This window comes from Mustela lutreola, chromosome 5 (assembly GCF_030435805.1).
Source record: "Mustela lutreola isolate mMusLut2 chromosome 5, mMusLut2.pri, whole genome shotgun sequence".
Lineage (NCBI taxonomy): Eukaryota > Metazoa > Chordata > Mammalia > Carnivora > Mustelidae > Mustela > Mustela lutreola.
Window position 1 is genome coordinate 7,182,259 of NC_081294.1, and position 27,046 is coordinate 7,209,304.

The 27,046-nt window shown below is 44.4% G+C and overlaps 1 protein-coding gene across 9 annotated transcripts in view; it reads right to left on the reverse strand.

Annotated features, from left to right (window-relative positions):
• Positions 1–27,046, reverse strand: part of SEMA5A (semaphorin 5A) — a 466,271-nt gene that overhangs the window by 221,548 nt on the left and 217,677 nt on the right. For all 9 annotated transcript variants that reach the window (XR_009353706.1, XR_009353707.1, XM_059173630.1 and 6 more), the window contains one exon: positions 21,085–21,130. Coding sequence is in view for 7 of the 9 variants with exons in the window: in XM_059173630.1 (XP_059029613.1) it covers positions 21,085–21,130 (46 nt within the window). In the remaining 2 variants the exon portion in view is untranslated. The remainder of the gene's footprint in view (positions 1–21,084; positions 21,131–27,046) is intronic.

Consider the following 27,046-nt stretch of genomic DNA (forward strand, 5'->3'; position numbering starts at 1 on the left):
ATGCTGCAGTCATAACACAAGGAGAAGCCTCGTGACACCATGAATAGGGAGAACCTCTTCAAAACCGTGATGCATACACTAGAGGGATGTTCTTCGGAAGAGTCACCACATCCACCTGCGCTGGGCTGAATGGGAGCCTTCCAAAAGACATAGCCACCTGGGACTTGGGAACGTGACCTTTGGAGAAAGGATCTTTGCAAATTTAACCAAGTATCTCAAGATCTCAAGATCCTCCTAGATGATCCAGTGGGTCCTCAAGCCAATGACACGCGTCCGTATAAGAAAAAGGCAAGGGATACTTTGACACAGAGAAGGCCACAGGAAGATGGAGCAGAGAGGGAACAATGAGCCAGCAACTCTTGGAACCATCAGAAGCTGGAATAGACAAAGAAGCACTCTCCCCTAGAATCCTTGGCAAGAGTGAGGTCCTGCTAGCCCTTCAATTTCAGTTCATTGGCCACCAGAACTATAAGAGAATAAAGTTTTATTTTTTGAGACACTAAATTTGTAATTGTCATAGCACCCCTAGGAAGCTAAGACACTACTAAAAGAATATTACGCCACATTAAAACCACATTGAGATATCACCTTACACCAGTTAGAATGGCCACAATTAGCAAGACAGGAAACAACGTGTGTTGGAGAGGATGTGGAGAAAGGGGAACCCTCTTCCACTGTTGGTGGGAATGCAAGTTGGTGCAGCCTCTTTGGAGAACAGTGTGGAGACACCCTTGAATTCTTAAAACCTGCTCTGAATCTTGTATTCTATCTAATGGACAGAAATACCTGGTTTAAATGTGACTTTCCAGTGAATTTTGGGAGATCTATATTTATAAGCTCAGCATGTGTCTCACGAATTAAGGGACTCCCTCAACCAATGATAACGTTTACTTTAAACAGAAGAAAATCACACTTGACATATGCATCAGACCCAACAATCTAAAGACAGCCTCTTCTTTCAAAGGGCAGACACACTTCAGGCAGCAAGTTCATAAGCAACAGGAGTCTCAGTGTAAGTGTACCCGGGCGTGCAAATCCATCTGGAGAAGGTTTAATGCAAGCAGCAGACAGAAGTAAAATCATTTTAACCAAGCTCTTTGGAATGTCTTTGTAACAAGGGATAAAAACTCAACTCCCATCAGTTTAGAGCTAAAATTTTCAAATATTTTGTAACGGGAAAGTATAAGATATGAAAACCAGATTCAGACTGGCCCAAAGATTCAGAGCAGGTTGTAAGAATTCAAGGGTGTCTCCACACTGTTCTCCAAAGAGGCTGCACCAACTTGCATTCCCACCAACAGTGGAAGAGGGTTCCCCTTTCTCCACATCCTCTCCAACACACGTTGTTTCCTGTCTTGCTAATTGTGGCCATTCTAACTGGTGTAAGGTGATATCTCAATGTGGTTTTAATTTGAATCTCCCTGAGGGCTAGTGATGATGAACATGTTTTCATGTGTCTGATAGCCATTTGTTTGTCTTCATTGGAGAAGTTTCTGTTCATATCTTCTGCCCATTTTTTGATATGTTTGCCTGTTTCATGTGTGTTGAGTTTGAGGAGTTCATTATAGATCCTGGATATCAACCTTTTGTCTGTACTGTTATTTGAAAATATCTTCTCCCATTCTGTGGGTTGCCTCTTTGTTTTGTTGACTGTTTCCTTTGCTGTGCAGAAGCTTTTGATTTTGATGAAGTCCCAAAAGTTTATTTTGGCTTTTGTTTCTTTTGCCTTTGGAGACATATCTTGAAAGAAGTTGCTGTGGCTGATATCGAAGAGGTTACTGCCTATGTTCTCCTCTAGGATTCTGATGGATTCCTGTCTCATGTTGAGGTCTTTTATCCATTTCGAGTTTATCTTTGTGTACGGTGTAAGAGAATGGTCGAGTTTCATTCTTCTACATATAGCTGTCCAGCTTTCCCAGCACCATTTATTGAAGAGACTGTCTTTTTTCCACTGTATATTTTTTCCCATTTTGTCGAAGATTAATTGCCCATAGAGTTGAGGGTCCATATCTGGGCTCTCTACTCTGTTCCACTGGTCTATGTGTCTGTTTTTATGCCAGTACCATGCTGTCTTGTTGATCACAGCTTTGTAATAAAGCTTGAAATCAGGTAACGTGATGCCCCCAGTTTTATTTTTGTTTTTCAACATTTCCTTAGCGATTTGGGGTCTCTTCTGATTCCATACAAATTTTTGGATTATTTGCTCCAGCTCTTTGAAGAATACTGGTAGAATTTTGATCGGAATGGCATTAAAAGTATAGATTGGTCTAGGCAGTATAGACATTTTAACAATGTTTATTCTTCTGATCCAAGAGTATAGAATGGTCTTCCATCTTTTTGTGTCTTCTTCAATTTCTTTCATGAGTGTTCTGTAGTTCTTCAAGTACAGATCCTTTACCTCTTTGGAGAACAGTGTGGAGATTCCTCAAAAAATTAAAAAGAGAACTTCCCTATGACCCTTAATTGCACTCCTGGGTATTTACCCCAAAGATACAGATGTAGTGAAAAGAAGGGCCATCTGTACCCCAATGTTTATAGCAGCAATGGCCACAGTCGCCAAACTATGGAAAGAACCAAGATGCCCTTCAACGGACGAATGGATAAGGAAGATATGGTCCATATACACTATGGAGTATGATGCCTCCATCAGAAAGGATGAATACCCAACTTTTGTAGCAACATGAACGGTACTGGAAGAGATTATGCTGAGTGAAATAAGTCAAGCAGAGAGAGTCAATTATCATACGGTTTCACTTATTTCTGGAGCATAACAAATAGCATGGAGGACAAGGGGTGTTAGAGAGGAGAAGGGAGTTGGGGTAAATTGGAAGGGGAGGTGAATCATGAGAGACTATGGACTCTGAAAAACAATCTGAGGGGTTTGAAGTGGCAGGGGTGGGACGTTGTGGTACCAGGTGGTAGGTATTATAGAGGGCACAGATTGCATGGAGCACTGGGTGTGGTGAAAAAATAATGAATACTGTTTTTCTGAAAATAAATAAATCATTTTAATTTAAAAAAAAAAAGAATTCAAGGGTGTCAATTCCTAGTTGGGAAGGGGTCTGCTGGGTCTTAGTCTTGGGTCGCTATTCCACAGCGACAAGATGGTCAGAAGTAGCCTCCAGCTGACATCATCTTTCCAGGATAATCCTCTTTTCTTTCAGTACTGTTACTGCACTTGGTTCATTGTCGGAACCCCAGAGCATGGACATGGGATACAGTTCCTAGGCTTCCCTGGTCAGCAGCCCATGAGGGAGACGCAGAAATGAGAAGCCATGTGCACTAGGCCCCCAAGGCTGTTTTAATGAATGACTATAAACCTGGTAGCTTCAGTCAACAGAACTTTAGTCTCTCACAATTCTAGGAGTCAGAAGTCAGAAATCTGTACCACTGGACCAAAATCGAGGTATCAACAGACCCACACTCCCTGCAGAGGCTCCAGGGGGAGAACCTTCCCTCTCTTTTCCAGCTTCTGGTGGCTGCTGCATGCCTTGGCTACTGGCCACATCACTCCCGTCTTCGAGTCTCTCTCTGCTCCATGTTCACTGGGATTTCTTCTCTGTAGGCAGGTGAAAAATATCCCTCCGCCCCCTCCTAAAGTAACAATTGCTCCTACTGTCAGGATGTGCTCATGTCACCCAAGATGACTTCCCCATCCCGAGATTCTTAACTACAGTTTTACCATCTATGGTAACGTTCACAGGTTTTAAGGATTAGAACATGCACATCACTTGGGGAGCCAATTTTTAACCCACCGCACTGTGCCACCAGCAATACTGCCAGAATCACAGTCCTAGAAGGAAAAGGCAGATGTGAGCAGTGACAGATGTCCCTTGCAGGCTAACGCGTGGGTTTGCTCCATGAACCCTGCTGGGGGGCCTCCGGGTAGAGTGACATCATCACACATTTGAACCACCACAGAAGCCAGACTGAACCTCATCCGTGCTGTACTGTCTCAGTGAGGCTACGGGGCAGACAGTGATGAAAACAGTATGCTTCATTTCATGCTTGTTAACCTGACTCATTCGTGGCTGTTCTCAGAGGAGACGTGCAACAAACACCAAGGCACGATCCCCGGCACCGAAGAGCTGTTAAAGGTTCCATGACACGAATGTGAGCCAATAGAGAGAAACCCAGTGCTTCAAAATCTGAGACAGTACCAGCTGCTGTCAAGTGCAGAAATCTGACGTGCACCTGCTAGGATAGCAGGGAACTGTGGAGGCGAAAGAGAAGGGGCACCGCCACTCCTTCTGCACGTCTGCCCAGACTCACAAGGGGCCCAAGTCAAGAGAACAGAATGGGAACCCTTAACAAATGTTCATTACAATATGCAAAGAACTTTTGAAACCAGGTTTAAATTAGTTTATTTTGTTTTTGAGAGTTTTGTTTTCTTTTTTATTTTTTGCTTTCTTCATGACTCTATTTAAATTGATTACCTTTTGGCCACAGTAAGGGAAAATGCATCTATCTAACAGACAATCTGGAAAATTATGATAAAGTATTAAAAAAAAAAAAATCCAAACCACCTACCACAGGAAGATCACCACTGCCAATTTACTTATCTCAAAAAATAAATTTAATTTCTATATTAAGAAGAATAAGAAATTGAGATCAAACTGAAGGAATGCCCAAACTTCCTATTTCTTTACAAACTTACAAACCTCAAAACATTCCTAAAATGTACTATTAAAAAAAAAAGTTGTAAACATGCAGAGGATGAGGTCAGCAATATAGATTAAAGAGGAGGTCTGGGAATGCCTGGGTAGTTCAGTGGGTTAAAGCCTCTGCCTTCGGCTCAGGTCATGATCTCAGGGTCCTGGGATCGAGTCCCACATCCAGCTCTCTGCTCAGCAGGGACCTGCTTCCCCCTCTCTCTCTGCCTGCCTCTCTGTCTACTTGTGATCTCTGTCTGTCAAATGAATAAATAATATCTTTTAAAAAAATAAATAAAGAGGAGGTCTATATACACAATGGAATACTACTCAGCCTTCAAAAAGAATGAAATCTCGCCGTTTGCAACAATGTGGATGGACGAGAGGGTACTAAGATAAGCAAAATAAGTCAGTCAGAGAAGGACAAATAGCAGAGGATTTCACTCCTGTGGAATTTAAGAAACAAAACATAAACATAAGGGCAGGGAAGGAAAAATAAAATAAGATGAAAACAGAAGGAGGGAAACCATAAGAGACTCTTAACTGTAGAGAACAAACTGAGGGTTTCTGGAGGGAGTGGGTGGGGCGATGGGGTCCCTGGGGATAGGCATCAAGGAGGCACGTGATGGGACGCGCACTGGGTGTGACGCGCAGCTGATACATCACTAAATTCTACCTCTGAAACTGATAATACGTTATATGCTAACTAAACTGAATTTAAATTAAAATTTTTTTAAAAATGAAAATGAAGAACACATTCATGCATCCACGTAGTAAAACTTAGTTCAGCTATTTAAAAAGAATCAGAAGAAACAAACAAAAAACAATCCTTTCCATGTGTCTTATTGGCCATCTGTACATTCTCTTTGAAAAAAATGTCTATTCATGTCTTCTGTCCACTTTTTAATTGGATTATTCATTTTCTGAGTGCTGAGTTTGGGAAGTTCTTTATAGATGGTGGATACGAACCCTTCATCAGAGACGTCATTTGCAAATATCTTCTCCCATTCTGCAGGCTGCCTTTTAGTATTGCAGACTGTTCCTTTGCTGTGCAGAAGTTTTTTATCTTGATGAGGTCCCAACCGTTTATTTTTGCTTCTGTTTCCTTTGTCTCAGGAGATCGATCTAGAAAAAAATTGCTACAGCCCATGTCAAAGAGGTAACTGCCTGTGTTCTCCTCTAGGATTTTGATGGTTTCAGGTCTCACAGGAGAGGTGAGTTGGGGGATGGGAGAAATAAGTGATGGAGATGAAGGAGGAAGGAGCATGTGTCCCGGTGAGCACTGGGGGATGCACGGAAGTGTCCATTCACTATATTGCACACCTGAAACCAATATTACATTGTATGTTAACTAACAGGAGCCTAGATAAAAGCTTATAAAAGGAATCCTTGACAATTTTAACAAGGCTTATATAAAATATTTTGAAAAGGAACAAATTTTGAAATCTAAGCTTGTTTTTACCGTGATACTCAAAAAAAAACCAGAAGGGAGAAGATGAACATTAATCCAGCAAAATATCCCATTCATGAGACAAATAACTTGTTAGGGAAAAATAAAATAAGTACCACTGAAAATTGATTGTATTGTGAACTATAAATAAATCCTCATAAATAACACACAAATAAAAACTGTGGCCCTTACGTTCCACCCACATTGATTGCTTTTGCGTTTTTATACTCAAAATCATCCCAAGTTTGTTTTATATTTGGAGCACCATTTACTTGTATACTTACTATTTATCTTGGTTTCCCCATAGAATTTCCAATTGCATTTCTAGTTTTCCTTTTGATAAAAATAATCTTCATATAATTAACCACTTTGCAGTTGTTAACCTTCTGATCTGAATTAAAACTATCTACTTTCTTCTTAAAGGCATTCTTATGGAACCCTCTAATTTCATTTTGCATAATTTCTGATGAGTCATATATGTGAGACCTCATACTTTTATTTCTGTGAATTATTTCTTGACCTCAGTTGTTTTCTTTTCCATGGAAGCCTTCTCATGCCTTATGAATATAATATCATACAGACATAATTTTTTAACTAAATAAACAGGCACTTAATTTATAAAGAAATCTACAAGAACGAAAATAAAAGACTCAAATAAGCCCTCTATGTTAGGTCCCATACACTGCTCAAAGGAAGAAAGTCCAACCCTTTTATGGTCTGTTTTGACATTTATCTCCACATCTCAAAATAATAAAATTTTACTGGGGTTTGATAATTTTTTTTCAGCTGAAAATATCACTATTTGGCTCCTTTTTCAACCTATCCTATCAATGCTCCCCTTAATACATATACCTCTTCCTGTCCCTATTTTCTCAACACTCTTACATTGTAATTCTGTGTGGATATTCAGCATTTACATATTTATGACTTGTCAATACTATTCACAGATGTGCCATAGAGTAAGAAATGTTTCTTCAAACCGTTTTGTTTTTCTTGGAGTTAATAATGGTCCTGTCTTAGATTGTTCAGGCTGCTATAACAAAATACCATAAACTGGGTAGTTGATAACACACAGAAACTTATTTCTCACTCTTCTGGAGGCTGGAAAGTTCAAGATCAAGGTGCTGGCAGATGTGGTGTCTGGGCGGGGGGGTTACTTCCTGGCTCCTTGGTAGTGCTTTTCTCTGTAACTTCATATAGTGGAAGAAATGTCTTTGGGGTCTGTTTCAAAAGGGTACTAATCTCATTCATGAGGGCTCTCCCTTCATGACCTATTCCCCTCCCAAAGACCTCATGTTCAAACCCTATTCCACTAGGGTTAAGTTCTAATATACGAATATGAAAGGTTGGGGGGACACAAACATTCAGTCTGTACCTGGACTCTGGTTTCTTTTTCTATGTACTTATAACTGATTTATGCTCCAATGCCCAACGTTAAGTTTGCATTTTCCCCAAATATAATCGTCTTCTTCTTCTCCTTTTTTAAGTAGGCTCCATGCCCAATTTGGAGCTTGAACTCAAAACCCTGAGATCAAGAGTTGTTTGCTCTACCAGCTGAGACACGCAGGCACCCCTTCTCCAAATACATTCTAACAGCTCAGGGATTCCAATATGGTTCCTGGAAGGAGACCTTCTGACACTGTTCCACCTACTCCAACCTGCTCTTCTGGTCCGCAGCACAACCATCCCATAAACTCTTTGCCCTCATCATATTTGTCTCCCTCTCTCCTGTGGGAGCCTGTATTGTAGGCCTGGTGTAGTAATCATACACGCATCACACATATTCCTTCCCATCTCTCAGTCTCTGACCAGCTTTCTGGGAGACTTGGCCAAATTTGTTTTCCAATTGACCGCTGACATCATTTGACCAATCATATTTTAAACATAATCCATGAAGGCCTTTTTAATAGACTACATATTTTATTTTCCTTGTTTCATGGATGCAGTACCTTCTCTGATTTCTGGAAACACTAATGGTACCTTCTTGCCTCTATTGCCTCTGAGTTTCTCATTCAGTTGGTTTTACTACCCATTTTTCATAATGGGAACTTAAAAAAAAAATAGAGCTGGGTACATGAATTGTTTTGTAGACCAGGAGTTACTAGTGCTGATTATGCTGGCAGTGACTTTTCTGGGTTGCAATGACTACTAATATCAATATCCCTATGGTTCAACTCGTAGCCTATTAAATACTGACAAATGTGTATTCTAAACATCCACGTAAAGTGTACATCAGCACAAACACCACACACAGGGGAGAGGAGCTGGGATGGCACAAACTTACATTTAATTTCCATTTTTTATATGGTAGAGCTAAGCTATTTCTGGGTACCCCAAGTACAGCGTACCTCCAGGTTGGTCATGTTCTAAGCCCTAGCCTCCATCTTCTTTCAGGGCAACATAGGAGGTCCTGTGCTGCTGTACGAAGTGAGGGAAGGTCTGGAGAGCTAACTGCTCTTTCCATTGTCTCCTGCTTTCTCCGCTTTCTATTGAAGAATCAGCTGTCGATCTTATTTCTCCTCCACTGAGGGTTGTGAGTCTTCTTCTCCCCACGCTGGTTCTTTTTAAGATGTTTCTCCTTGCCAATGGTTTTTAGCAGTTTGACCATAACGTCTCCAGATGCGATCTTACATTTTTTATCATTCTTGGTGTTTGTGGAATGTCTAAACCTGGTGAGTGATGTCTTCAATCATTTGTGAAAAGTCCCAGCAATAATTGCTGAGAATATAACTACTGCTTTGTTTTTTCTCTTCTCCTTTTTAAGCTCAAATTATATGTGAGATAAAACTTTGAATGTATGATATGTGTCTTACCTTTAACATTTCTCCCCTAATTCCTCTCTGTTCCTCAGGCTAGGTATTTTCTAGCAACTTATCTCCCACTTTATTGTGCTAAATGAATCATCTGTGGGTTTAATTCTACTGCTTATTTTTACCTAATTTATCTGTCATAAAGTTTTGCCTTTTCACACATCTAGACTATTTTACTGCAAGGCAACTGCCGACTCTGAATTATGCTACTTTCACCAAAGAATCTTCCTTCAGGGAGAATTGCTTTGTTTTCCTGTTAAGCAGATGAGGGGGATGGGGAGGTATGGGCAGACACTGAGCTGAGTCAGGGCTGAGGTGCCGTTGGGGGACATTCAATGGACTTCTGCTTCTTCTTTGTTTCTCGAGTGTTGTTTCCTGAGTTGTCAGTCAGGAACCTGCTAGGTATTTAGCTCTTTGGTCCTTTAACATGAGGGGAAATTCCTTCTACTCTGTTTTAACTTAGATCTTTGGCCATAGGACTGTCACATTTTGGCAATGGCCTTCAGGGGGAAGACTGGTCATGCATTTGAGGCCCACTTAGTCTTTAATTTGTGGCAACAACTCTGTGCAAGAGCCAAATGTCTACTGGTTTCTCTCATTCTCAGCAGCAACTACTGGAGGCTTAATCTTTAGATGAACCCAAAATAGATTAATCTTCTTTCCCATACTACTTGTTCTTGTGAACTCGTAACATTTAAATATCTTCAAAATGGTGTGTCAGGAAAGAGCTGAAGTAAGCATGAGTATTCAAGCTTCCATAATTACTGAATAACTATAATATTTTCTTAAATCTCACTAAATGTAATATTTGGATTTTTTTTTTAATGTCATATTATGTTCCTTGGACTATGACTGTTTAATGTGAAGTAACTAACTGTAGTTGTCATCTGGCTTTTACTACCACATTCTGGGTTGTGTTATTCTCTGTTCTTGGATATATCTAAATTTCCAAATAAAGGGTGCCTTCAAAAAATATCCTCAAATCACTTGGGGGATACATATAAGATTCCATTCCTAGAGTCCACAGAGTTTTTCCTTTTACATATCTTTATTGTCATTTAAGTGCCATGTTTTTCTGGGTGGAAGAGCAGTAAGTGGGTGTCTCCACCTTCCTGAACCAGAATCTGATGTCTATACTTTGAAGACTACTTTTGATTTCAATGCTCCTTTACCCAAATGATGATTAAAAATTTCCAGCAAAGAACTTTACGAGGTCTTTGGACTTCAACTCAAACACACTGGTATCTCTTTTGTTTTTAAGTCGACACCTAATAGTGAATATCTGGGTGGGCACCTTGCCTCTGTGCCTTCCAGAAAACATGTAAATAATAATTGAGTAGCCCCCAAAATTGAAAACAGGGTTGACCTTCAAGAATCAAACTGTACAGTCAACCCATATAAGGTCACAGCAGAGATTGTATCCTATCATTTGAAAGAGGCAAGCCCCTAGGCCCATAAGAATCGATGTACACAGATTAAACATTGTGACCTAATGAGAAAGTATCAAGTCACCTCTAAAAGGTTAGCTGTTAGAGAACAGCCAAAGGAGTGTCTGATACACATACATTAAACAAAGGCAGGGCCCATCACAGCTCTATGCACACTTACTCTATCCAAGTGCATCACAGTCACTGAATAAATTCAGGACAACAAACAGCCCCTATGCCAAAGAGCCACCACATCACAAGGTTCAGTCTCATCACTGTCGAGAATGGTAGCCCCATGTGTTTTTCATTTAATTTCTCTCTTGCCATTCATTTTCACTATGCCCCTAGGTCACTGAATACCTAATTTCTTACCCAAATGAGAAATCCTTTACTTCTCTCAGAAACAAAGGGTGCTTCTGGTGTGTTGGCTTATCTATTTGTGTCAGCATCTGGGGAGAGGCACGGAAATATGGAAACGGAAAGCAGGGCAGAGAATCGAAGCAGGGCCATCATTCAGCAGTTCTATCAGGCTGGGGCCGCTTCCGCAATATAGCAGTAGAAACGCATTTTAGATAAATGAAATGGACCCCTCCGTTTATCTACCAGCCTGCAATTGTCAGACAGTATTTGCTGCTGGCTCACAGAAACTTCCGACTTTATTTCAGGAAACCAAAGGAGACACACAACTACGAAAAATATTCATGCATCTTCAGTTCAGTTTCTGGGGCATAAAATCAGAAATGGATACGGAAAATCATTAAAGACGAAGGCATGCATGACACAAGAGAATGCATTCAGTAATCAAGTATGTATTACCTTCTTTTCTCAAAGACTTGCAAATCTTTCACCTCTTTGGTGGCAGGGGCTGCTGCCTATGCAAGCAAGGTCTAGAGGATGAGGACAAGCCTAAGGAAAATATGCAAACCTACTGAGTAGTACACACCATGGTGCGTGTTCTTGGTTCCTTTCCCAGCTCTCCTTATAGAACAGTGGCCCTTCCACTGCTGCTGGGAGCACTGGCCTGCACTGGCTCACAGCTGCCCCCCTCTCTGAAAATTGCTCTTGGCCGATGAGAACCACCTCATTAGGAAACTATGTCACCACACCTCCCCCAAACACAAAAATCAGTAGCTAATGAAAGACAAGTGGGAGTTGAGTGCAAATCATCATCCCCCTGGCCTCAAAGGAGACCAACTGAAAGTCTATCCAGGTTCCAGCCTCCCCTTGGGATAATGCTGATACTAGGCTCCAGCTCCGAGAAAACCCTCGCCTCCTTCCACTCTCTGCTATATTGCTCATCCCCACCTGCTAAGCACATGCTCTCAGTAATGCCGAAGCATATGGAATCCCTGTCTCTGGCTTCTAGGAAACCTCACCTAAAATCAAGATATAACTCATCATTATCAATAAACGACCACATTCGCTGTTAGTCAGCGGTCAACCACAGACGGTACAGCAGTCCGTACCAAGGAGTACAGGAAAGTGGCATATTGGTTAGTGACGAAGAGACTGTCCTCTGGAGCCCAACACACCCAGATTCAAATCTTAGCTCGGTCATATGCCAGCTGGGGGGTTTTAGTTAAATCACATCAAGTCCTCCACTATCAAATATTAAAAATAATATAACTTCGACCTTAGTGATATTGAGAGGGTAGAAGTCAAGACAGACGATGCATGTGAAGAGCCGAGCACGGAGTGAGGGTAGAGTGCGTGCCACCTCTACCACTACTCTTGCTGTCATCAAGACTCTGTGGCAACTGGGTCATTGCAGTTGCCTCAAATAAGCATAATGCCATGTTTCCAATCACGGGAAAGCTTTTCCTTGAAGAAGAGGAAACCAGAGTCATCTGAGCAATGACAGAAGAGAAAGTAGAAGGATGCTGGACACTGCGATGTCAATGCTCAAAGGGATGGCAGGAACATTCCAGTCCTCACCCTGCTCTTGTCTCCAAAGTGCGCCATGGAGAAAACTAAGGTCCGAAAAGGCTAAGTGGTTTATTCAAAATATCTCCACTTTGTGGCAGCATGAGTAAGTCCATTTGTGTGTCATAGAAAATGAGAATGGCAGTGGTGGAGGGGGGCATGGAGAGCAGGGAGCAGCAAGGGCATCCCTCCGGGCTAGTCTTGTTTTTCCTAACACTGTCTGGGAGAACAGTCTAGTGCCTTCCCCCATCCTAATGCCCCAGTTTTCTGCTTCCTCCTGGTTTTGAAAACTATACTTCCTCCCGCCTTGCAGTTGATGAAGGCCATGAGACTGAGTGTTGGCCATTGGAATTTGGGCAGAAGGGAGATGTGCCACATCCAGGCATGGCCCATATGACCTCCTCTGTGTGGTTTCCATTCTGCCTTCCATGCTTCCCCTACCAAGGTGGGCTGAAGATGGGGGCCCATAGCGCAGAAGATGCTGGGCTCTTGGAAGGCAGCAGAGCACGGGGCCACTGCAGCCTCTGTGCTGGACTGTCATGCAAATGAGTAACGGGCTTTGTGTGTGTGTGTGTGCGTTCAGCCACGGAGAGAAGAGGATGGTCTGCTGACATAGTTAGCTCACCTTCACTGAGACTCTGACACCGGTAAGCTCCTAGTCGTCATTATAAAATACACATAAACAATCGTAAATCCTTCAGCAAGTTCCAAGGAAAGGAAAAGAAAGACGTTTGAATACACGGGTAGCTAAAGAGCACTTGACGGGGAATGTCCACAAAGGGTCCAGAACGTGGGGATGAAGGTCACGTGGGACCACGAAGGCATTGTGCATGGACTCAAACACAGCAACCCAACAGTGTCTGAAAAGCTAAAACAAACAGAGCAAAAAAATAAACCAAATTGCACTGCCTCATACTGTGTTCACGCATTCACTCAGGAAGCCCTCACGGAGAACTGCTATGTACCAGATACATAACAAACCTTTTCTTAAAGGGTCACTTAGTAAATAGTTCAGACGTTATAGACAGGCAGTCTCTGTGACAACTGGTCAACCCTGCTCTGCAGCAAAAGTAGACACTGTATGAGACACACAGGTGTGTCTGTGCTCCAAGAAACATCCTGAACGATAATCCCAGGTGGGAGCTTTGCAAAGGAATGGGCATGGCCATGTTCCAAAGAAACTTTAACTACGAGCCACAAGGCCTGGTTTGCAGACCCCTGAAAGGTTTTTGTTTGTTTTTTGTTTGTTTGTTTTTAAGATTTTATTTATTTATTTGACACAGAGAAAGAGATCACAAGTAGGCAAGCAGCAGGCAGAGAGAGAGAGGGAAGCAGGCTCCCTGATGAGCAGAGAGCCCGATATGGGGCTCGATCCCAGGACCCTGAGTTCATAACCTGGGCCGAAGGCAGAGGTTTAACCCACTGAGCCACCCAGATGCACCCCCCAAAAGGTTTTAATAACAATCATCTCTATGATACCTTCCACTACTACAATATCATGATTTTAGGAACATGTTTGATAAAGAAAGGCAAAAATAAAGTTTAGGATTATGATTTCTGAGGACGACAGTAGAGACTGGTCTCTCCTCATTCAATAAAAATATAAAACTTGATTTAAAAAATTAGTCCATATGAAATTCCCATTTGAATAGTTACTCTAAATGATGAAGTAACAGATCATTCTTTCAATTATACAAATGAACTCCATCAAAGGGTAGTTACGTCATACTGCCATGGGCCATCAGAGAGGTCCTGACATTACAAATTGACTGAATTTATTTTTAAATTTAACTGCATATTGACAAAAGGAAGCCATCTAAACTCAAGAATACCAGCAGCTTCTTTAGAAATAGCCACTAAGGTTTCAGACATGTGTGGTTAAATACATGAAGAAATCAAAAGAGAAAAGTTCCTTAAGCACATCACAGATCTCACAGATTCAGTCAAGTAATCTTAACATCACAGAGAGTCGGGCAACAATGACCTAATGTGGGGTTTCAACCTCGGGGTTATTTCCACCATGAGCCAGGATAGTCTCTGTGAAAAGGGAGAGGCTGCCCTGTGCACAGTAGAATGTGCAGCGGCCCCCACCAGTGGGGGAGAGAGATTCCCACCAGGTTAAACAGCCCCTAGTTGAGGAAAACTGGTTTAGAAACTGTCTCAAGTTGAAACTCAATTCCCCAGACCTAAAGGTTTGGGAAACAGAGTCAACATCTACCCTAACATCCAAGAGAAACCTCTACCAGGATGGACCAGGTTGTTAGAGACTTAACAGTTTTTAACTCAGAAATCGTGGAGAGGCACGTGGCAAATTGGAAAACAGATTTCAATTTTTATCTGCTTATTCCAGGCAGTTGTAAGTGAGAAATGGGCTGTGAATTCCTTTCCCACAGTAACAAAACAATACAAAAAAGGATTTGAGCAATTTCCCAAAAGAATATTAGTAAGACAGGGAGGCTAAATAAGCCTCAGCCCCTCTGTGTTCTCAGGACCCCATTCAAGGAGCGTCTACCTCGGGCCATTCGAGGCACGATCCAGATGGGTGAATGTTGTCAATTAGTCTTGAGGCCAGCTGCATTTTTCTATTTTTCAAAAAGCTTCTTTGTTCTTGCAAAATAACTGCCATGATCAAGGCAAGAAGAAAAGTGAAGTTGAAGAGCCGACTCTGTTTTCAGGACAAGAAGTCAGGAGACGCGTGACGGGGAGCGCCTCGTCCTCCACCGCCGCGCCTGATGGGTTTTCAAGATGCCACGGCTAAGTTCAGCACTCGAGGCCACGAGGAAACACATCACAGCCTCTGAGTGGAAAGACGGCTTAGAAAGGATATCACACGGATACTCTGATTCTCCAGACACTGATGGAAAACAGGTTTTATGTCCTTAAATTAAGGCAATTAACTCCCAATCTCACCCTAATACAAAAGGCACGCCTGTTTAACAAATACTCTATGTACAGTCATTTTACTTCATGGTGATTTAGATATGCAGATTTTTGGGGTGATGCCATAAGATTTTCCTCCAATGGATCATGTTCACTCAGGGTTTAACAGAGGAATTCTGCCGCAACCCAGTGCCGACTCAAATCATTACTGCGTTAGAGACCCGCCAGTGGTGGCTCGCCCTTACGAGACAGGCCAAGGGAAAAAGAACTCGGATTCAGGGCTCTGTGGACTCCGGTCCCTGAGTGCTTCTGGCATCAGGCTTGTCAGGCCGTCTGAATGTCCCCGTTCTGACGCCACCTCACCAAAGTTCATTTCTCTCACCTGCAGGTTCTGGTCCAGTTCCACGGGCTGAGCCCCACGGCAGGACCATCTTTGGATGGACAACGGCTCTGACTCCCACGGGCAACGCCCACACCTTACGTTCCGTCCTCCTTCTCTGCCCTGGGGGGACTGAACCTGGCCCCTCCCCTTCTCCTCTGACCAAACAGCATAAACTGGGGTCACCAGTATGGGGACCTGAGGAAGGGCAGGGGGACAGGATCCACTCAGAGGCATTCACTGTGTGCCTGGTCCAGCCAAGAGCTGTACTCGCTACCCTAGGTAAAGGGGCACGCTGAATTTGGGGGACACCGATGGGGGACAGTCTCTATAATTCTGTGATTACCAGTCAGTAGGAGGACAAAAAGGAATAGTAATGAGCAACTTCTTTCTTGTTTCTGATCCTAAACACTGTCAAGGCAGGAGACGAATTCAGGGCAGAAGAAGTGTAGAACAAGACACAGCAGACAGACGACCGGCGCGTCAGAAAGGAATGAATCAGAGCCAGCAGCTGGCCCTTTCGTCCTGGAACCGTCCTTTGTGGTGAGAGGGTGCGTGCACCTGTTCCTGGACGCCTCTCCCGGCAAGTGCTGCTCATGGCACTAGTCTCTTGGCTGTGTTCCTTGCCTCAAATTTAGGGACAGACTATGAAGCTTACCTACATCCCACCAATGGGAAGCCTAGAAATTTAAAGAGCAAATGTATTACTCGAAATCAACAGACATTCGTCTTGAGTCCACCACTTGCCAGGTAACCTAATGATCCGCTCCAACCAGACACCAGCTAAAGAAAGAGAAGGTTCCTCGGGAACGGGGTGGATGTCCGTGAGAGCCAGCAAGGGCTCGTCTGAAGTAGAAGCTGAGGCAGGGAAACGCACCAGAGGGTCACCGGGCCACGCGGACTCAGGACGAGTTTCCAAGAGGGGCTGACTTGGGATCGGTCACCATTGGGGCTTCGGGGGGACTCAGGATCGGGAGCCTTTTCCAAGATTCAGAGGGTGGGGTGAAAGCATCCCCCACAGAGGACGGCGAGGGTACATGTCTGCTGCTGGGGAAGAGGCCCCGGGTTGAGTAGCTCTAAGCTGCCTGACGACCGGCCAGGTGGAGGCCCAGCGTGACAGGGAGACGCAATAGCACTCACGGCCACTGGCAGGGGACCCGGCTGTCACACACAGGAGGGGCAGGAGCCAATGAAGCCTTGTCCGGCGGGGACAAGGGCTGTCGAAGGTTCTCCACTCTGATTTCGCCATTCAACCAGGTAACCCTCGCCATGCTGAGCTCCTGGACGGAGGCTACTCTGAACCCCAGTGTGCTTTCTGTGTACAATCCACATGAGATTTTATAGATTTCATGCAAAGAAAAAAAAGGGGGGGGGGGCGCCTGGGTAGCTCAGTGGGTTAAAGCCTCTGCCTCTGGCTCGGGTCATGATCCCAGGGTCCTGGAATCGAGCCCCGCATCGGGCTCTCTGCTCAGCAGGGAGCCTGCTTCCTCCCCTCCTCTGCCTGCCTCTCTGCCTACTTGTGATCTCTGTTTGTCAAATAAATAAAATCTTTAAGACAAAAAAAAAAAAAAGAAGAAACATAACATCTCATTATTTTCTTATAATGATTTCATATTGAAATAACCTTTTCAATATAATGAGTGAAGACCAATATATTTTTTTTAAAAATTCCCATTTCTCTGCACTTAGTTCAGTGTGACCATAGGTTTCAGTCAACCAGCCATGAGGCTTGAGTGATGTTTCTAGCAGACAGTGCCACTCACGACACCAGCACAACCCTCACCTTATCAGTGCACCTTTCTTTTTGGTCACCCTTGGAAATCGTCCTTTAAACTAAAATGATGTATTGCTAGAAATCAGTCAGACCACTTTACCAAAGACATGCAGAAAAGAACAGTGTGTTGGGAAGAACTGACAGTTTAATCTCTCTCCACACTGAGTAAACAGTAGGCTTCCAAGCAGCACACACACACCGCAAAACGTGCAAAAGGAGAATTGTACTGTTTGGGACCAAAGGCATGGCGACATCTGATAGCTATCCCAAGGCACTGTCATCAAAGCCCCCATTCAGAGAGTCACAGTCCTCTTGCTGGGTCCTCAGTCAGCAGGCTGTGCTCTCTCTCTTACCAGGTGGTAGTGCTGATGGGTTCCATCAATGTCATCAGCTCCACCAATGACCTAACCTTGATTTCCACCAAAAGGCAATCACAACAGTGGGAAGCAATGATGGGAAGAATGATTTGGTTTCCCCGTGGCCACAGCAATAGCCTGCACACGTCCATGGCAAAGGCATGGCCCGATGCTTTGCATCTCTTTATTTTGCAAGGAAAAGTTGAAAGAAAAACACAATGGGCTCTCATAAACCCTTCATCTAAATTCTCCAATTTCCCCCCTTTATCATTTAATCACATTTGCTGTACCATTCTTTCGCTCTGGGTGCATGTATTTTTTAAATGATTTCAGAATATATTGGAAAAACCATACCCTTTACCCATACTTATCTCAGTAGGTTTGTCCAAAGAACAAGATGAGTTTCCTACATAATCAAATCATAGCTATCAAAATCAGAAAATAAATATATTTCTACTACTTCAGCTATAGACATTAAATTTTTTTTTTTAAGATTTTTTTATTCATTTGACAGAGAGAGAGAGAGAGCACAAGGCGGGGGATCAGCAGCCAGAGGGAGAAGCAGACTCCGTGCTGAGCAAGGAGCCCGATGAGGGGCTCGATCCCAGGACCCTGGGATCATGACCTGAGTCAAAGTTTGATGCTCAACTGACTGAGGCACCCAGGAGCCCCCAGACATTAAAATTTTGCCAGTTGTCAAAATAGTGTCCCTGAGAGCTGAGAAACATTTTTGTTGTTGTTGTTCCAAGACCTGAGTTGGAGCGAGTGTTTCCTTTGGTTGCCGTGCCATTTTGTCTCCTTGATGAGGGAGACTCGCCCTTCTTTCTTTTCACGCCTTTCATGGCCTGGTGATTTGTGTAAAATAGAGGCCAGTGTTTTATAGAATACCCCTCAGTTTTGGTCCGTATGATGGTTCCTCCTGATAAAAGTGGTTATAATCTATAGTTCAAATATCACAGAAATCCTGCTGGGCCCTTCCCTGTACATTCAACCGGGGCATGTCTGCTGGCTCGCTTTCCCATCACAGGTGAAGGGACCTTTGATTCCTTGGTTACGGTGATTCTGGCTGGTTTCTTTACCATCAAAAGACAATTTTCCTTTTATAAAGAGTAAATATGTTATAGGTAAATTGAGACCACATCAATACCTCAGTCATCATCAAAGTCTCACCCCTACACCTTCACAGCCATTGATCATTTGTGCCTGAATCAATTTTTATTAACAAGGTTACCAAGTAACAATTTTGGAATTAAATCACCCCTTCAGTATTTGTCATGTGGCATTTCACAGAAGGAAGAACGGTCCCTTCTGCCTCGTCTGTGTGCTCATTCAGTTATTGTGATGTTAGTATATCCTCACTGATTCCAAGTTTATTCAACATGTTATACTCTGAGACCATGATGATTTAACAATCAAATTATCCCAGATTTCTCCACTGAACCCACTTCCAGCTATGCCTAGGACCTCCTGACCTGCCCTCATCATGCTTTGATCATCATGTCCTTAATTCCCGAAACAAAAAGATCTCCCAGGTTTCTCTGGGACTTTCACTACCCAGGCCCTGGAACCAGCTACTTCTCCAAGAAACGTTGGTTCCTTTTGGTGAGGAATTAAATTTAGAAACAAAGAGCTGTAAGGGCATCTGGGTGGCTCAGTCAGTTAAGTGTGTACCTTCCTGGGTCATGATCCCAGGGTCCTGGGATCGAGCCCATGTAGGGCTCCCTGCTCAGTGGGGAGTCTGCTTCTCCCTCTCCCATTGCCCCTCCCCCCATTTGTGCTCACTCTCTCTCTCTCCCAAATAAATAAAATCTTAAGAAAAAAAAAAAAAAAAGAAACCAAAAACTGTATAATAAATACATTGTTACTAGGATGTCAAAGCTTCCAGACCCTCTCAGCCAGGACAACCAGGAGACAAGGAAATGAGTAAATACACGTAAATAAATGTTTGTACACATGTCTACATACTCCACTTTCTCCCACACACACTGGAGCAGATAATCCAGTATACTGCAAGCACTAAAATAAGCATAATATATAGTTCCCATCTATTGAAAGCTCTATACCCTTTATAAAAGGATTACTGAAAATCAGAGTTTTAAAACAACATTTTGGTTAAACGGCAGATCATTTGGATTTCTTATTAATACCTTCAGGATTTTACCAACAAACCGACTCATTTAAAGACTTATATACTAAATTAGTGGCAAGACAATTAATTCACTGCCTGGTGGGATGAAATGATCACAACAGTAAGTCATTATTTATCACCATCACTTTTAAAAACAAAGGCAGTTAAGACTTAATGAGAAATTCCCGAGCCTTCTCCCTGTCGCACACCTTCTCTTCCTTAACTTGAGCAGTGACAGCGTGAGGATGGCAGTCCTTTGTGGCCATTTCACAGAGGAGGAAACACACAGTTGCAGGGACACGTGAAGCTAGATCCCAAACCCACGTCAATAGACGTTCGGAGCCCTTGCTTTTTACCAAAATCAGCTTTGGCTTATTTTGAGGCCCCGGTAAATCCAAGATGGGTCTACTGTTAAATCCTTGCTAGATCTGGAGTTTCCCGGATGCTCACACATTCCAGCATGACAGAGAGAGGACACTAGTCTCAACGTCTCCCTACTGGTTCTTAGACTCTAGGACACGAAGCTGATACTAAAATTGGCTGAAGAATTTTTCCCCAAGTTGCACCAAGCCCAGGAGTTCCAGCACATTCTGTGGGGAGTTCCAGATGCTCGGCCGGGGAGGTATTCATGTCCTAACTCTCCCCCTGTCCAAGGAGACCCTGGGTACCAGATACTTCAAGAAGCCAGGAGGGCAAAAGTGGGCCCTGGTGATTCAGATCTGGCACTAAAATACATCCTCTATTCAGACAGAAGGAAGTCAGGCTCCTTCCTCACACTGTAACACTGGAAATAGGCAAATAGCATCTCTATCTCTCAACACTTACTCTTTGCTCTATGTGGTTTTCAATCCCTCTGTTCATACTGATCTCATTACAGGTGATAAAGAGGAAACAAACATGTTTTTCCAGGAAAACTGCCTTCTACAACAATCTGATGGCCAAATTACATAACCAGCGACAAATTACAGCCAATTACATAACCAGCGACTCACTGGGGGGAAGGGCACTCCCAGGCGCTGCGGAGGTGTCCTCGAATTGCCCAACATTTGACAAAGGCTAAGTCGACTTGGGATGATGCCCTGAGAGGAAGGTAGGCCACGCGGTAGGAGGAAAGGGCCAATGGGGAGCGAAAGCAGGGGAGGAGTCACGTCAAAGAGGGCAGCCAGGAGTCCTGCAGCCCGGCCCGCTGGGGAAACATGTCCCCGCTCTGCCCAGAGCAGTCCCTTTGCAGACATGTCTCCCTCCCCGCCAGCCGTGAGCTAATGCGGTGAAACGGGGAGCTTGAGAAATGAAAATCGCACCTACCTGGATCAGAGACAAATCCTCGAGCTGTAACCTGAAGAGGTAGTTTCTACAAAATACAAAAAGAGAGTTTTATTTTTAATGGATGCAAACTATTACAGGTCATAAAAATCATGAGAACAAGGGACAACAAAGTAATGACTTTTGGCTTCCTAAGCCTTCTCCTGCTAAGAATGTGTCTAGCACAGTTCTTCTCACACCGCGGAGTTCACAGGGACATTCTGTATGCCAACAGGTGCCCATTTGGGACTGGCTAGAAAGTTAAGGAATAAGGGGTGTGTGTGTGTGTGTGTGTGTGTGTGCACGCGCGCGTGTGTGTGTGAGAAAGAGACAGAGAAAGACAAAGGTAAACCTCAATTATTAACTGACTCTCTTGATCTATGGAATGGACCAAAGGAAATGGGCAACGGATTCTAAAACTGAGTTTAAGTAAGACAATCACAAAACCACTCTTCACGAGTCTTCATTCTTAAAGATCATGGACATTCATCACGATATACAAGTACAACACATCCAGCTTTCGAATTCAACCGTAGCCTGAGCAACACAGTGTCCTCTCTTGCTTGGATTCGGTATGTGCACATTTAGAAGCCTAAACTAGTCGGTCTGCCACCAAGGCTTTGAAAGGTTCCCTGCGGCTGCCCGGGTGTGAAGCAAGAAAGCAGAGAAAAGGAAACTGTTTTCAACAATGAAGCAGAAGAACAATGACGTGTACAGTCGAGATCAGCATCACAGAATCAGCATCGCAGATGGGAAAACACAAGTATCAGCCCCCATTAGGCATTGGGCTTTATTGCTGTAGCTTCTAGAAACAAATTGGCCTCCCTCGTGGGAGATGCTCTGGCCTCTGACTCAAATCCTGCCTGCCCCCTTCACCTCATGCTGAAGATGATCTGATGTGGCTGAAGCCACGTTCTGGGCACTGTGGAGGAGAAAGTCAGCCCAGGCGCAAACAGTAAGTGCCAGAGAAGCGGCACAGAACGGAAACCAGCCGCGACGAATGCACGAGTGTGGGAAGGGTCTCCAAGGAGCGCTGTTTCACGTGTGGGCCTGCCCAGGACGATGTCCACGGCACTAGCAGAGAGAGGAAAGCGTCCCGACAGCAGCCAGATATGAACGCAGATTATTTTCATTATTTGGGGAGGTGGGTAGATGTCAGAAGTAGCCACGCTGTCCTGGCGGGGGGGGGGGGGGGTATGACAAGTGACAGCCAAGGCAGGCCAAGGGCATGACCCTGGGGAGACTGAGAAACAGCCTCATCAAGTGGGCAGCAATGGGAACTCAAAGCCAAGAGGGAAGCCAGTGTCCAGCAGTATGTGTGTGTGCACTGCTTGGAGGAAGAAAGGGGCAAACTCACTTACAGAGGGACCCGCCCCCGGGGCACTCTGCTTTCTCCAGGTTTGTCCCCGAGCATGGGGACACTGCCCTCCAGCACTCAGTGAGCCCAGCCTCCCCTGAAGCCTTCCAGCAGCCTCGTCACCACACTCTTTCCGAACTTCCAATTTTAGCTCTGAAATAACGCCGGGGAAGCTCCCAAAAGCATGGCTTGGCACTCTCACCACCTCCGCCACAAAGCCAAGTGGGGGAAAACTTCCCCAGTCTCTTGGGACAGGCAGCCCGCAGCCCTCGCTGCAGACCCAGATCAAGGATGCCTCCGACGAGGGAACGGGACCGCACAGTCTGTTTTTATTATGTCCAGCACCATGCAGAGGAGAGGTTTCCAACAGAAGCCTCCTCCTGCAGGGGAAGGAACGTGAACTTGGCGCGGGCGTGGAAGAGCATTGTTGAGCTGAAGGCACCAGCGGAGGCCGGCAAGCATCTGGGGATGTGCCAAGCCTTCGCCTGCTGTGAAACAGAGGCCCAGGAGTCCTCCAAGAGAGACCGGGCATCGGGACACCCACACAGATCAATCTTCTCGGGGACAGGCTTATAAGTAGCACCGGCGCAATGACGGGCCGGAGCGCACACAATGCCGTTATAAGCACCATGGCTCCCCACCCTCACGGGGGTCCCATAACTGGCTTTCTGCCTGTAGGACGCTGCCAGCGGTCACCTGGGCCGTGACTCCAGGAGGCGGGCTCACCTCGTGGTGAAAAATGTCTGCGCAAAACCAAAGCTGTGCCACGTACACAACCTCGGGAACGAAGTGCAAGTCCTCCGTGCCTCAGTCTTCTCATCTGTAAAATGGGGCTGAGTCCTACCTACACCCTGCAGCTGTTGGGGGGGGTTACATCCAAGGACAACATGGACAGTGGTGTCTGTCCACAGCGAGCACTCCATCAACCGCAGCCCCTTCTAGAAGGTCATGGAAAATACTGAAATTCCCAGATACACTGAAATTCTCAGGATGTTCTCCATCATCCAGAGAAGGAGAGAGAACGTCTGCTCTCCGGGCATTTCAGGTTTTAGGCATAAGGCAGCGTGACTCTCCGTGTTCAGGAGCAGCGCTGCTGTCGGAAGAGGGGGTACGACACCATGGGCTTTCTAGAACAGAAGCTAGCACTGTTTATCTCGTCACGATCCTGGAACACGGTCTTTACACTCTTAACTCACTAGCTCTTTTAAGAAAGCCTTTTTCTGTAAATACTTTCAGTAAAAGAAACTATTCATATTTTTAGTCAATTAATGACCTAAGGGCTCTGACGAGGTTATAAGGCCACCCCCACCCGGTCTCTCTCTCCTTTCCTCTCTCTCTTCTTCCTTTTCTCTCTCTTCCTGTCATACACTCCCCCCACCGCCATGTTCACACACATGCACATGTGCGCACACACACACATCTATATCTGGGAACTTTCTAGAAAGGCAGGCACTTCTCATACATAAAGTAAGAGCCGGAGTTTCCCTCACAGCACCGAAGGAAGACGATGATAGTGCCCCCGTGCTCTGTAGGGCTCAGGGCAGGACACCTGAGGGCAAAGTTCCAAGACCTCTCTCTACTTGGGGAGTGGGTGAGAGGAGGTATAGAAATCACTCTCTGAAAACCCTGGGTCCGGCTTTCAGGTACCGTCTATGGGGGAAGGACTATGGCGTGAATGTCTGTGTCTCCCCAAAGTTCTCAGGTTGAAATCCTAACGCCCAACTGTGATGGTGATAGGAGGCGGGACTTCCGGGAGGTGATTAGGTCATGACGATGGAGGCTTCATCAGTGGGATCAATGGCTTCATTAGGGTCCGGACACTTTTCACCTTTCTACATGCGAGGACACAGTGAGGTGTCTGCCATCTGGAACCCGAAGACGGCCCTCCCAGAACCCAGCTGTGCTCCCTGGTCTTGGACTCCTGGCCTCCAGAACAGTGAGAAATAAATTTCCATTGTTTATAAGCCACCCAAGTCTGTCAAGTTTTGTTCTGGCAGCCCCAAGAGACCAAGACAGGAAGACGCTGATTTATGATAAGAAACATGCCACATTCTCGGTCCACATGTCCCCAAGCAAAACTCACTCTGCGGACCGTCAGGTGACAGTCTGTAAGGAGCCCTCCCTGCCCCCACGGTCACTGGGGACTTTCGGTCATTTGCTCGTACCCCCTGAACACCTCACAGCTGTGGCTCCCTCCCTGCCACCGGGCCAGCAATACATCAACATGGCAGAGACACACAGGAGGTGAACAGAAGGGAAGGGGACAGAGGAGGAGCCACAGTAACTAGGCGATGCCGCCGCGGCCACCGCCGTGCCCAGTGCCCCCATGGACAGAAGCACAAGCAAAGACTGGGACGTCCCCTTTGGCATTTTCTGGGCTACAGGACGCAAACCGGTCATTATTTTTAAACTAGCCTCAGTTTTTTGTTGTTGTTTTTCTTTTCATCTAAGAACAAAACCAAAAAAGGCAGAGAATTCAAGAACTCCAAAGCCGAGTCGTCATTAGGAGGTAAATACCATCAATCTGCCAATGAGGAAAAGTCTGCAAATTAAGATGTGTGATGGGATTTATTCAAGATTATTAGGATCAGATAAAATCTCAGCATAAGCTTCAAGACCTCTCACGCTCTGCTGTCCCTCGGCCCACGTGCCACTCAGCGTCACCAGCCAGTCCTCCCATGACCCCTTGCTAATTTCACCGGCACCCACACTCATAGCCACAGCCACACACAACCACACAGTAACAGTCGTTACTGCACAATCATTTCCTGTCTTCGTTTCAATTCACAGGTGCATTTGCATACCGTTTTGAGATGATCCAAGTCTCAACACTGCTTAACGGCAAGCTTTTGATTCCAGGTAATTGATTCTCACCCCTGGGACTGAGATCTGACTGTGACATATGTCTCCCCATTAAGTGAACATGTTAATCCTACTGGTCTAGCTGATTAAATGGCGCTTCCTTTCTCTCTCCTGATTTCCCACAAATTCTTCCTGAAACCGCTTGCCCGTACCTTAAGAATGCCAACGTTTCTTCATTTATGGCCTGAGAGAGCTACAGTATACCATCTCTCAGTGTCTTTAAGTCACACAAATTCCTACAAGACCATGACCCTTCTTAGATAGCAAATGGGCAAGAGAGTTGCATGAATATGTGACCAACGGATGAAAGACAGTTATCCTGACATATATCAATAAATTATGAGGAATAAATTGAGTGTTTTTATTTTCTGGAGTTGAGTACCAAATTTCAAAATAATTTTAAATGAAATTTCAGCAATGTAAGAAAGGAAGCATAATTCTTTTTTTTTTTTTTTTCTTGCTGTCTTCTTTTTTCAGAGAGGGAGAGGTGGGTAGGGAGACAGAGAGCATCTTAAGCAAGCTCCACACTCAGCACAGAGCCCAATACAGGGCTAGATCTCACTACCCTTCGATGGTGACCTGGGCTGGAATAGTCGGCTGCTTAACTGACTGAGCCACCCAGGTGCTCTGGAGGAATAATTATTTATTAACAAAAACTCATTCAGCAAGTATTTACACATAATATTTGTTAATTATAGACAATGGATTAAGCTAACAAAAGTCTCAAAAATTTTGAGACTAAAATTACTCAAAACAGGTCACCTTTAACTTTACACTGCCTCAGCATCTATTGAAGGTTGATCTTTGTGTCACTTGGTTACATTTTTGCTACTATTTCATGTTTGATTTGGGACACCAAGAGTCGGTAAGAGCTTTCAAACATTTGTTTAATGCATGACTATAATCTACACAAAATCCAAGCCGGCAGTTTAATGCCTCCTTGGACCTTTCAATAGTAGAAATAAGTAATATGGAGCCTTTCACTATTCACTTTATCTATCATGATTTCCAGTGACTTAAAAGATATTTTTTAAAAAAATGAAATAGAAACGAAACATTTGTGGAATCCCCTCATCACCTCCCTGGAACTTAAGAACCTGACAAAACACAGCGCAGACCCTACCACGCTCAATCAAATGCCTTTCCTCAAACTACTTGGTTCCAAGCACAACTCAGAGTCCATTTTTGCCATTGGAAACATTCCAACCCAGCGAGCCATGTGAGGGACCCGAAATCCCCCAAGACAGCTTGATCCATCACAGCTGAGGTCAACAACCTACGAAGTTGAAGATTACAAAAAGAAAGAAAATCTTCTAAAGGGAATAAAAAGTGGCTATTCCCAGATGTTGGGCCACTCACACACTAAAGTGAGATCTATGGTCCCTGGAAGTGGCAGTTCTCCAGGGCATTAGAGAAGGGCCAACTACTTTATCTTGTAATCGTGAGCACACCGGGGAGGGAAAACAATGTATGTGAGGTTTACAAGAAAGGCTACCAACCTTTCCAACGGGATGGAGTAATGGTTCTGGCTCTCCACCAACAGGGAATACTAACCAAATGTTTCCTATAGGGTCAGTTTCTCTCGTAGGGCAATGCTTTGAGCAACCCAAAACATTTAAGTGGTCTCATTCATCTTCCTAACACCCTGAGATGTAAATAGGTAGTAATGAGGAATATTGCTGTTCTTCAGGGACAAAGGCAGTGGTGCAAGAGGCTAAGAGATTAGAGGTTTTAGAAGTATTAGCT